This window comes from Pseudorasbora parva, chromosome 1 (assembly GCF_024679245.1).
Source record: "Pseudorasbora parva isolate DD20220531a chromosome 1, ASM2467924v1, whole genome shotgun sequence".
Classification (NCBI taxonomy): Eukaryota; Metazoa; Chordata; class Actinopteri; order Cypriniformes; family Gobionidae; genus Pseudorasbora; species Pseudorasbora parva.
Window position 1 is genome coordinate 26,763,490 of NC_090172.1, and position 13,181 is coordinate 26,776,670.

The following is a 13,181-nucleotide window of genomic DNA, read 5'->3' on the forward strand; positions in this document are numbered from 1 at the left end:
TATTTGTATTACATTTACATGTATGCATATGACGGATGTTTTTACCCAAAGTATATTTGATCAGTTCTTGCTTTCCCTGGGAACTGAACCCAGGACCTTGCCGTTTTAGCTACAGGAGCTACGGCGGTTGAGCTACAAGAAAGATACCTCCCCTTCAAACTGTATGGATATATATAGTCCTACTCACACCCATTTGCCACCAACAAATATGCGTCTGGTCATGCGTCACATATATTGTTACATTCTACTTCATGTAGAATTTTATCATATCTTCTGTTAGTTGCAGGGCAAAGTGCAAAGATGATGTTATCTTGAAATGATGCCATCTTGCGGGATTGCAAGTGTGATCGTCACATTTGAGTGAATGTTAATGCGTGTTTTGCATTTGCATAGGCTATCCCTACAGATGCCTGAAAAGAAAACAGTAACGACATGTTTTTTCAGCATGTGGAAAATCCGCATCCGCAGCAATGACAGATAACGCTAGTAAAAGGTTAGATAAAAACAAAGGTATTCAAAGAGAGCTACGCACATCACTGTGTCGTTCTCGACTCTCGGGGAGATTAGAAATCCGTTCTCTGAGAACAAATGCCCACACATTTGCTATGCACGAATGCCACTCTTCTCGGCTCAGCCCCGGTGAGGCGTAACCATTGGACGGTTTTCCTCATTTGTTTACCGAGGAGTGAATCGCAGCCAGTAATAAAAGGCTTAAGGCAGCTTCTCCTCATCATAGTCGTGCTTTGAATGCAGGCTTGGCCGTCAGCCAGCGTACCTTCTTACAAGCAAGCTGCCTCAGTCTGCATGTTGACTTTGCGACTTGTAAAACTTTCAGAGTCCACGCCCTGTAGCATTGTTTACACCTGAAAACTGGTTGGCCTGATCAGCTTTAGCGCGGCCTTCTGTTCCCACTGTGGTGAAACACTGCTGTGACAGCCATATGCTGTAGAGTGGCTCACATGCAATGCTAGATACAGAGCTTTATCTTATTGCTTTTAGACCGAAATATGAAATCATCCTAGTTCAAACACTGAGAGAATTGCATTGTCGATGTAGTTTTTGTGTAAAGAAGCACAGATGGGGGTATCAGAGGATAAACCCTCATGCGGAGTTTAGCTGAATATATGATCTTAGGCAAACTTTAGAGCTTCATTATAAATGCATAAACCGCGTGCGGGTTTACTCCACTTCAAGGGATGTCTCAGAGGATTCCCATGAATTATGAAACATAGGATTCGGAGGATCAAGCACAGTTAGATCTTCACCACTGCAATGTATATTTCAGAATTTTTTACATTGCCCTTTTGGTTTAATTACATCCAGTTTTCTTCTCTTCTTCAGGAATGTTGTCTTTGTGTCTTCGTGAAGCCTGAATACTAACCACAGCGTTTCTCTCTGATTCTAACAGTCTCTCTTTCTTTCTCAAGGATAATTGTTCAGCTATTCTTTAAATCTTTTCTTCATTGTAAACAGCGCTAACTAAACCTGCCAGATCTTTTGCTAGCTACCCCTCAGAGCCGCCCTCCCCCAGAACAGATCGTGAGCTCGGCGTGTTTGTTTGCCCTCCTCCCTTTTTGCTCTGGACCCGATTAGCATTCGCTAATGACCGTAATTCATGTTTTGGTTTGGTTTTTGTTTTATTCCGCTTTGCCCGTTTGACCTTGCACAGATATATATGATTGACTAGTGGGGGTTCTGCTGTCTCTCTTTTTCTGTCGGGATCTTGCGTTGTGATATCACCTCACGTTATTAAACGAAGGGCCGAACAGATGTTTTCTGTCAGCGCGGACATTAGAGGTTAAGCTAGATTTAGGAGGAGTCAAAGAGCGATTGCAAATGATTTTAGGCATTTTTAACAGCACATGTTGTGTGTGTGATGTCTGCTGTTTTTTGTTTTTTTTTGTCTAACAGTGTGACGCGTCACAGAAAATCTGCAGATTTACTTGTGTTTGTGCAGTTGTAAAAGGGATGTTTGCTTGGATGTTTCTGGTGCTTTAACTCTTGTAAAGAAGGGGCATAAGGAAGGGAAGGGAGGAGTTTTGTTGAAGGGAGGAATCAAGGCCAGTTGGCAACAAATCGGTGATTATGGTTATAGAGCAGTGTTTGTGAAGATTCAGTGGGACTTTCCATGTAAAGGGTACAAAATATGACCTGTAATGAATGATCTCAAAACAACAAATTATCTGAATTATAATTTTCTGCTGAGGTTGCAACCCTGTTTGCAAAATGTCAACTTTTTAATCAAATTGACAAAATTTAAACAAAAAAAATTAATCGACAAAAAGCCTGGGTAATGGTAAATTAAACTGTCACTCGGTAGCAGAAAGCTAGTTTGGGATCAAATGCTGGTTCATAGTTTTTGATAACTATTTATCAAATTTATTTGTTTGATTTTATATATTTTTTCTTAAAGAGATAGATAGCTCACCCAATTTCTATCATTATTTACTCACCCTCATGTCATTCCAAACCCACAAGATGCTAGTTAATCCTGAGAGGTTTCTGTCCCTCCATTGAAAGTCCAGCTTACTAAAACTTCTAAAAATATATATATAAAGGGGTCATAAAACAAATCCATATTTTTAAAATGCCCCCTAGTGGGCCCCGAGCTCCTGGTTACATTTAGTACTCAGTAAATGAGCATTGAGTGCTAATATGAGTAGTCTGTAGGGGATTGGTCATGGTTCTCTATTGGTTTAGAAGTGCGGTGTGCAGGATTTTGGGCAGCAGAGGATGATCGTCCTGTTTTACTGGGAGGCTCATCCTAACGTATGCCTTTGAGGAACTGTTTACAGTTCTCTCGGCACATCTGTGATGCATTACCTACCGTAGTATACACTGGGTAAGGGTTAATGAGCTGAAAATGGCGTCGGCCTCAGCTCATTAACCCATCCTTCCCTTCACCACACAACTTGGTCCAACCAGTGAAGATTTCTGTTGCTTATTCACACAGTAATCTGATGTATGGGTGGCGGATGTCTTTTGTGTTCTGGTCACAGGCCTACTCAGTTCTATCACCAGAAAAGGAAATGTAAGAGGACTGAGGTAGTATGTTGCCAATAAAAAGATGTTGTTGGAATTGAAATGGTTGAGAGAAAGCGAGCCAAATACTGTAACATTAATTTAAAGTGTTTTGGAGATTTTATCGGTCATTCCTAACACATTTTTCTCAACGTTGCGTGACCCTTACTGAACTAACACTGATGTGGTGTACAGTCTGAATCTCTGTGTTTTAGCATGCCCCAGAGCTCAGTTGCGTCCGTAGGGATGGCAGCGCTACTATGATACTTTCAGGCTCAGCTCTCTCTCTGGGGTACAGCTGTCCCTCTGGTGTCTGGGTAAACGTGGGCTGGTTCTGAATCCTAGGCAACATCCATATGTTTCCCTGTGGAGCTCCACTAGATTGGGTCAGGAACACGGGTCAGCGCTGTCCTCTTAGTCCCACGCTCTCCCATCCTGGATCTGAGCCTCTGCTCTTCCCAGACAAGGCTTCCTCTGGGAGGTTTTCTAGAAAGACATTCAACTCAAGTGTGATCCAACAGCAATAGGCTTTCATTTAAAAAAATCTCTCCGTTTTTGGTGGTCTGCCTGATGCCAGTTTGAAAACATCTGCTTTTCTCGTTTCTGATCAAGGGGCAGTTTTTAAATAAAAAGCTGTTTTTAAAGCTGTTTTCTAGTAACTCTTACCAAAAGACTTCCTGATACATTTCTATTTACGTTATATACTGCCTTTTAAACTCTTCTATTTGAAAGGTGTCCTGAACGCTTTTAAAAAAAAAAGTGTATACTGTTGTCTGAGGTCAACTTATGACTTTTGCATGGTTTTTACATTCAGAAACATAACAAATAGGCTATTTTTTTGCACTGGTTTTGAGGCTCTTTCCAGAACGCTGGGTTTTGATGGGCGTGCCACACTGGAGACTTATAAGTAAACGTCCACGGCTAGGATTGGAGAAGATTTGCATATCTAACTCTCTTGTCAGTTCACGGGAGGGATTGTTTTGAAAGTGGCAACCGGAATAATTCTCTGACAGGACTTGCAAAAGGTTTTTATCAAACAAACAATGATTTATTTCTCATCCACCCGTGATTGATCTATTTTTTATTACTTGACCCGCCCGATCGGTGGAAGCACGAACCGCGGATGCCCGCTCTTCATCAAGTCAAGAGAGTGAACAGATCAAGACAGAAATGTTATTTCACAATTTAAGATTCACCGGCCTGCCGACGTGCTTATGTTTTGGTAGCCCATCTGGAAAACACATAGCCCCGGGATGTTGGGCAGTGCGAGCCCCCCGACCCATAACATTACATGTCCGATCAGATATATTCTGATCCCGAATTGCAATAAACAAACAAATAAGGGATTCGACAGCCTTCGATAGTGTGATTAGGTATGTTCTGTTAGACACACACAATCAATACGGCAATACCAATGCAATACTCGCATATAAAAAAGTGTGCTGCACCATTCCTGTCGGCTACAATATAGAAGGTACAGCATTGTGTTTTAATCTCAATATCTCTGCAAATCTATTGTCGACCTGTTTCTTGTTTACAAAGGATTATCTTGCTTTCTTCTGCATGTTTATTGCTCGATAACGCGATCAGTTTAGCTCCACGAGTCGGTGGGCGGGGCTACAGAAGCAGCGTCACCCTTCTAATATGTCATTGATTCGAGAGCCTCGCTTTCTGGGCCTGGTGTCTATAAAAGTTTTTCTTTTACTAAAAAGAAAGTTTTCATCTCCGAAACTTACAGAATATTCGTATATTACTATGCCCTTTTATATATCAAAGGTTCAAGGAAAAGTTGATTTCTCAATTTATCATTCATAATCTTTAAGTCTTAAATTCACAGATACATCCACCATGGGTGGTTGATGGGCATTTACTTTAGTGCTTGATATTACATGTGCAGCTAAGCCCTAATGTACTTTAAATGCAGGGGCACAGACCAGCTTAACAGAAACATTTATAAGAAGGCCACTTTCTGTTGTTGTGAGGAGTGTCTTTTCCCCCCTTGTGCATTACACCAACGTAGTGTGGTCTGGCATACTGTGGCCTCTTCTTAGCAGCAGAACGGGCTGCAGGAAATCTGTTTATTGTTTCTCTTTATTGTCTTAGCGATAGGAATATGTTAACCCTCTTAGTGGGAACCAGCTTCCCTGTTCTGGCAGACAGCAGCTTGCACAGGCTACATCTGCTGGGCTTCTTGTGCATTTACACAGGCGACTATGGATCATTATGCATGGCATCAATGTCTAATGTGCTCTTTGACACACTTGTTGCCTTATGTTATTACTTGCCATCATGATACCAAAGATATCAAAGAGTCGTAATATCAATGGCTGCTATAAGCAGTTCAAGATATAAAGAAAGAAATATACCGTAAAACTGCCATTCAGATTTTTACCAAACCTGCATTTATTTGATTAAAAAAACAGCAAAAAAAGAGTAATATTGTGAAATACTACACTTTAAATATATATATATATATATATATATATATATATATATATATATATATATATATATATATATATATATATATATATATATATATATATATATGGAAATTAAATGTATTTCTGTGATGCAAACCTGAATTTTCAGCATCATTACGGTTTTTGGTGTAACATGACGGCAGAAATCATTCTAATATGCTGATTGGGTGCTCATGACACATTTCTTATTATCAATGTTTATGACAGTTGTGCTGCTTGATGTTTGTTTGGAAGCAGTGTGACTTTTTCAGGGTTCTTTTGGTGTATGTGAAGTTCAAAATATTAGCATTTATTTGAAATGCATATATTTTTAACATTGTCATTTTTGATCAGTTTAACCCTTTAAAACCAAAGTATTCCCTGAGCTGTTAAACCCATAAATTAATCAAATCAACGTAATCCATTACGTCAATCATGAGATATTCCTAATGAAGGAACAACAATTTTTTAAAATGCCTTCTGGGTGTCAGGGCTGAGCAAAAGGGCTACCTTGGTTCCAAATGCTGTACCTTTTAATTACTTTAATTACTGCTATCACCACAATCTGATCCAGATGCTGCTCACATTGAGGGGAACTTCACCAAGAAAATGTTGTCCTCCTACCTTATTTCCTTCCTGAGTTACTGCTCAATTAAAATAATGTTATATATTTTTGTCTTTTATCAGCAGTTTCTCAGCATAAGAATGTTCAAATGTAATGACATTTTTTTTTTTTTTTTACTACAAATGAAAGTTTTCTATGAAACGATACCTACCCTTTGGCGTTCCTTGCTACAGTTTTGGAGTTATGAGTCTTTACTTTTGTTTTTGTTACTGAGAAGAAAGCAACTCTAAAAATGCCTTTAGGGCTTAAAGGGTTAAAAGCCGAATAAAAGTATTATTTATTTAAAAAAAAACAGAACAACAAAAAAACCGCACAGACCCAAAACATTTGAACAGTAGTTTATTTAACAGTATACAGTGTGTGTGTGTGACCTTGCTAGCACCATGCTCTACTACTTGAGCTTCAGGACTAGACAAGAGTCTATTTTGATTTAGGCCAGAAAGAAACCACTTGGCTCTGTCCTCGTCACGATCCATAATCTTTACGGTCACAGAGCCTTTGCTTTTGGTCTCTGAATTGCGTGGCTGTCACAAAGATTAAGGCTTTTATTTGTGTCGATTGCGTTTGTGGCCAGTGAGATGTATTTGTTTATTTGGTTGAGTCTGTATCCTGATTTCCTGATGTGGTTACTCTGCTGCAGTGTTGGCTGCCTGTTTCTTTCATTTAACCACTGAAGATATTATAGCACTTTTATTTGCTCTCAGACCTAGCAGATCCAATCTAATTGAAGCAGTAAATCAGCGCTGCATACAGTATTAGACTAACCTGGGGGAATAGGCTCTGATTTCTACGACTTTCTTTATGTTTTCCTGAAGGTGTCACCGAGGAATTTTCTCTCCGTTCTCTCTCTCCTCTCTTTGTCTCTTGCTTGCTCGCCCTGCTGTACTAACCCCTGAGCCCCGGCTTCAGGCTCAGTACAGTAGTGAGTAACACGTGACTGTTTCCATTTCTAAAGGGAGCAACCGCCATGGACTGAAGAGAAACGACCTGGATTTAGATTAATATCACAGCTTAACAGGTGACCTTTGACTTTCAACTTCCTCTCACAGATCTCCTCTGGACCTGTCTTATTAGTTTTTTCTCATTGTCATCTCTTGCAGATCTCCTACTCTCTGCTCATCTTCCTCCTTGTGTTTTAGATCTTTTTAGATCTGTTTCTTGATCAAGTCTTCATACAAACAGAATGATTTCAAGAAAATCACAAATACGGTTCCTCTACTTGGCCCACTATTCTCTGTGAACTAATATTTCCCTGTAACAAACTAATCCAAACCAGGGATCATTATCTCTACTAACCTGTTTTGTTTTTTCCCCATCACCACACTCATTATTGTGATGTAGAGTGACTGCACCCTTAAACTGTTGCTCTACAAATGGCAAAAAGGTTATGTTTTCCAATGTCACATGAGAATGGTTTAAAGGTCAGACCTGATAAAGGATGTAAAGCAGAGAGAGGCACTGGAGGACAGTGAAGTGTGCATGAGAGTGCCGTCATGTATTGTTGCTTAATAAGGGCAGCGAGCGAGGGCAAAGGGTCATGTGGCCATGGCTCGACTCAGCAATTTTTTTTTAAAACAATGGTTCACTTTTCCTCCTTTTTTCCCCTCTGTCTTTTCCTTCTCCTACAGAACTAACTCTGACTCAGCTCTGCACACCAGCGCCATGAGCCCAAACCCACAGGATCCTTTTGGCATGAACCAGCAGATGGGCAGAGGACCTCCTCAGCGGAACGGTGAGCTCGGCTTCCTCCCTCTCGGCCTGTTTACATACTAATTTTGAGCCAATTTAATGCCTACGCAACCATATTCTAACCATTGTGATTGTATGAAATAACAGTGTGGTTCCAACGGGGCCAAATTGATTGCATGTCAGGCAGGGATAATAAATCAATGATTTATAGCAGACCCAAATCAAACCGTCACAACCGTAGTTCAGCGTGTTTGCATGACACAGCTGGGGCTCGCTGTCATGTTGTTTATCTAGTTGTCTTGGTTACGAACGCAGGCATTTTAGATGGTATGCTGAAAATGGCTGACAATCAGTCCGGCCCAGTTGCTGTTAAATGGATGTTCCCTCTACCATTATTTTTCTAGAGCACTTGAAAACGAATTTATGTACATCCCCATGAGCTTTACAGATATAATACTCTGGCTCATCCTCCCCAGAAAAGACCCATAGCCAGAGTTCCCATACACATGTTTGTAAGACTATAGGATTATGTCATTGGGTGGGATAATCTTCCTCCATTCTGCATTAGCAGTGCAAATGTTTCATTATTGTATCAGTTGAAGTTTGGCAAAGACATTTGTGACTGTGCTAAATACAATAATACAATTTAAACAAATGATATTGCATCAGCACTTCACGTCCTTTTGTTAATGTTTTTTGTTTTTTTGTTTCATCATGTGTTCATTATAAAAAATGTAATGTTATAAAAAATTATCCTAAAATATATATATATATATATATATATATATATATATATATATATATATATATATATATATATATATATATATATATATATATATATATAATTTACATTCGTCACAAAAATATTAAGTAGCACAACCGTTTATAACTGAAAATAACAATAAATATTTCTTGGGCACCAAATCAGCATATTATAAAGATTTTTTTTGTTGCCTGGTGTATTTAAATTTTCTTTCTAAATTTCCTTTAAAAAAAAAACAAGACAAAACTGTGGGGATGAGTCAGTCTTTCACTGTGGTAATCAGCATTTTCACAAAAAAAGTAACATTGAATCTGTGACGTATCTATTGTGCTTTTTCTGTTTATCACTTGCTTTTTTATGAATTGATTTGCAGGTATATAGGCTTGAGTTTTCAGCTCATATGCACTGCGTATCCAAGATAAAAGTATCTTTGTGGATTAGACTTTTGTTTAGGCAATACGTTTAAAATGAAGATGTGGAGCAAATCTGACGGTCACATGTAAACTTAGATATGGAGCACTATAGAAGGCTTAGAAGGCTGTCTCTGGCCTGGGTCATTTGTTTTTACAGGGACACTTCATTTTAATCTGATAAGAAATGGCTTCACTTAAGGACATGGCTGATAGCATTCATTTAATATCTGTCTGGCAGCTCATCTGAGATATGCACACAGTTGACAGTGTGCGGAGGTGTGCAGTGAGGCTCGTGTAATATGAACAAGTACAAACCAGCCTCTCACATGGGACAAAAAATTGTCTCGCTTCCGCTATCACAGTAGTCTCATTCCAAACCTGCCAACCAACTTGACTGTGTGATGCAACTGTGCTATTCATGTGTTGAGCTCCCAAAAGCATCAAGACCCCGTTCCACGTTCAACCGCTTGACTCTGACCCTACTGGGATTTAGGATTTGACATTTAAATGCTCTCTTTTTGCTATGGATCATTGTAAATAATGCACGTCACATTAACTTGAATTATACGTTTTTAAGTACTTTTTCAAAAAATAATGAAACTGAACTCGTGCCAATGTTTCTTTACTCTAGTTGTCTGTCAGTTATGGCATTGAATGAGACTCTTAAGTGAGGGGGAAGTAAGATGTCGACATACTTTTAGTTTGATTCATTGTGCCTCGCAGTTGGGCGTCTGGGACCGGCAGCTTTGCTGAAGTGCCGGAGCTGGTTGATCTGGCTTCGAGCCCACACTGCATCTGTGCTAGGCCAGCATCAGCAGAGGAAGTAGAAAGGAGGTTTGTTTTCCACAGGATCTCTGTGGTGTATGGAAAACAATGCCTCTCCATTGATTCACTTTGTACTTGTGGTCACAGATTTCTCCTGATATACATTTTTTTTAAATTCTCTCTCTTTCCCTTTTATGGGGGGTTCCTTAAAGAGACAGTGCTCACTAAGAAACTGTTTTCAACTTCCTCTTCTGGAGTTTGTGCCTTGAATTTTCAATGAGTGACTCCATTTCAATATGTTCAAATGTTTGTGTGCTAGACTAGTTGTGAGCAGACTGAACTGAACTGAACTCTGCAGCATATTCAACATTTTCCCACTGGTTAATCGACGTGTGACAACACCGGTAATACCGGTATCACCAACCAGGCTTTTAAATCACTAATTCTATCTAAACCGAAAGTAACAAGCACACGGCTGCTCGGGCATTAATAACGGCGCAGAGCAAAGCGAGTGCTTTCAATGAATTCCTATGAAAGTTAAGCTTCCATAGCAATGAACTTAAAACGCGCCAGTGCGCACAGACCGTGAATGACAGTTTGGCCGTAAATGCATGCTCTGTGAATGAGTGGATTCCAGATTTTTCCGTTCTATGGGATGGCAGTACAGCCGTAAATGCATGCAGAATAGAATAAGAATTAGAATTATTAATAGAATTTGCACCAATTCAGGGCGGGTTGCTTGAATTGTGGGTTCATTAGCCTATTATTCTTTATGAAAAACACAACAAAACAGTGAAATGACAAACACTCTTAAAAAGTATATTCCGCAATCATCTTAGTCAGCTCCTCACTCTCGTGATTAAATGAAATCTTGTTTGGATCATGCTTTATTAAGCAGACACGTTCAGTTTTTATTTGTATTGCCTGTTGTCTAACTGAACTGACTGAAGTTTTTTTTTTAAAGATATTAATACTTTTATTTTTATTTAATCTCATCAAAAATATTAAAAGAGTACAAATGTTTTTAACATTGATAATTAAATGTGTATTGAGCAGCAAATCAGCATATTGAAATGATTTCTGAAAGATCAATGAAGATTTAGCTTTGCATCACTGGAATACATTGCATTTCAAAATATATTCAGATAGAACACAGTTATTTTAAAGTGTAATAATATTGCTGTTTTTACTGTATTTTTAATAATATAAAAATCAGTATTTATGTACACAAGAGACTTTGGTAAAATGTTTTAATGTTTTTGAACAAACTCAAACTTTTGACCTGTAGTCAATATAAATGAAGGAAAGCTACCTTTAATAGATGCTGTTTCTTCTACACTCTAGGCAGCAGAGGAGAATGAAGCTTCTGTGCTCAATAATTCATTACTTTGAATGCTCGAGGCATGATTGATTTCAGAAGTGTATATTGGACACCTGATTAATTTTATCTGATTTGCGTAAAAGCTTTCGGTCAAAGTGTTAATTCATTTCTCATTAGTGATGCTTGCTAATATATTCTTATGTCACTACTGATTCAGTTAGTTATATTAATCATCTTTAAAGTCCCAGTAAACCGGAAGTTGCAAGTGAGTTTTCTTTAATGCTGTGACGTATATTTCCAAGTGAAACGGAATATTGAATGGAGGACAGGGTTTTACCTCACGGTCCGTCTTCTCCATCCCTCGCTCATAGCAGACTAACGGATGAAGGGGAGTGGTTAAGGATATATAAACCCATTCAAACTGCTGTCATCTGAGAAGGAAAGCCATTTCCAGACCAGAAGTTACTTTTCAGTTTTTGATTAAAGATTACCAAGGCAGACTTTTTTTCTTCTGTGCATTAATTTGCACGGAATAATTGTTCACTTTAATTGTCAAGACCTGTAATATGCTCTAAAACAGTAAATAGGGTAAATTTTGATTTTGTGTGGATTTTACCATAATTCAAACATGCAACAGAGAAACAAAATTAGAAACTCTGGAAGAAAGAGGGAAAACAGCACATCCATCATCATTGTGTGTTCATCTGTGTTCATCTTGCACAAATCTGCTTAAATGAATGACTTTTTTCATTTGAAATGTGATAAGACTTTTTGATAAGATTAACGTTGCCGTGTTTTATAAATACTTTAGTCAGTCACTATGGTTACAATTGATTAATCGATTAATCGCGATTTAATTGCATCCTAAATAAAAGTTTGTGTTTATAGTGTGTGTGTGTGTGTGTGTGTGTGTGTGTGTGTGTGTACACTGTGTACTGTGTATAATTATTATGTATATATAAATATACACTCCTAGACGTATACATTTAAGAAATATTTGCATGTATATACTGTGTATATATTTTATATATAAATATAACATGTTTTTCTTAAATGTACACATGCATGTGTGTGTATTTATATATACATAATAATTATACACACATATACTATGTAAACATAAACTTTAATATTGGATGTGATTAATCGATTGCCCAGAATTACAATTAATACAACTAATATATTTCATTATATATTCAAGATGCTCAATGATATATTTCAACACACAAATTCAAATTCTTCTTAAATCATTCTCAAAACTGCCCATGGTTAAAAAAACCCAACAACAACTAATCCAGAGCGACGTTCTCCAAACATTGGAAAGACTTTTCAGCTAGAAAAACAAGGAGGAAAACCTTTTAAAGTTATGTAATTTTAATCTATTCATACATGAGCACAAATTGAAATGTCTGTATGTATTGTTTAATGGCCTATTGACATTTTTATTCTTGGCAGGGAGTCTGACTGTAATGCTGTAAGCCCTCTGGTTATCTTCTTAAGGTGCTCTTGTTTATACAGTGGGGCAAAAAAGTATTAAGTCAGCCACCAATTGTGCAAGTTCTTCCACTTAAAAAGATGAGAAAGGCCTGTAATTTTCATCATAGGTACACTTCCAATAGGAGACACATAATTAGAAACAAAAATCCAGAAAATCACATTGTCTGATTTTTAAAGATTTTATTTGCAAATGATGGTGGAAAATAAGTATTTGGTCAATAACAAAAGTTACTTTCAATAATTTGTTATATACCCATTGTTGTCAATGACAGAGGACAAACTTTTCTTTAAGTCACCACAAGGTTTTTTACACACTGTTGCTGGTAGTTTGGCCCATACCTCCTCGCAGATCTCCTCTAAAGCAGTGATTTTTTTTGGGGCTGTCGCTGGGCAACACAGATTTTCAACTCCCTCCAAAGATTTTCTGTGGGGTTGACATCTGGAGAATCCAGGACCTTTAAATTCTTCTTATGAAGCCACTCATTCGATGTCCGGGCAGTGCGTTTGGGATCATTGTCATGCTAAAAGACCCAGCCATTTTTCATCTTCAATGCCCTTGCTGATGGAAGGTTTTTACTTAAAATCACATGATACATGGCCCCATTTATACTTTCCTTTACAC

General features: G+C 38.1%; 1 protein-coding gene across 3 annotated transcripts in view; it reads left to right on the top strand.

Moving 5' to 3' along the window:
- crtc3 (CREB regulated transcription coactivator 3) overlaps positions 1 to 13,181 on the top strand; it is a 57,123-nt gene that overhangs the window by 26,512 nt on the left and 17,430 nt on the right. For 2 of the 3 annotated variants that reach the window (XM_067437432.1, XM_067437433.1), the window contains 2 exons: positions 7,064 to 7,126; positions 7,737 to 7,840. In XM_067437432.1, the coding sequence (XP_067293533.1) occupies positions 7,064 to 7,126; positions 7,737 to 7,840 (167 nt within the window). The remainder of the gene's footprint in view (positions 1 to 7,063; positions 7,127 to 7,736; positions 7,841 to 13,181) is intronic. The other variant, XM_067437434.1, reaches the window with a different exon arrangement.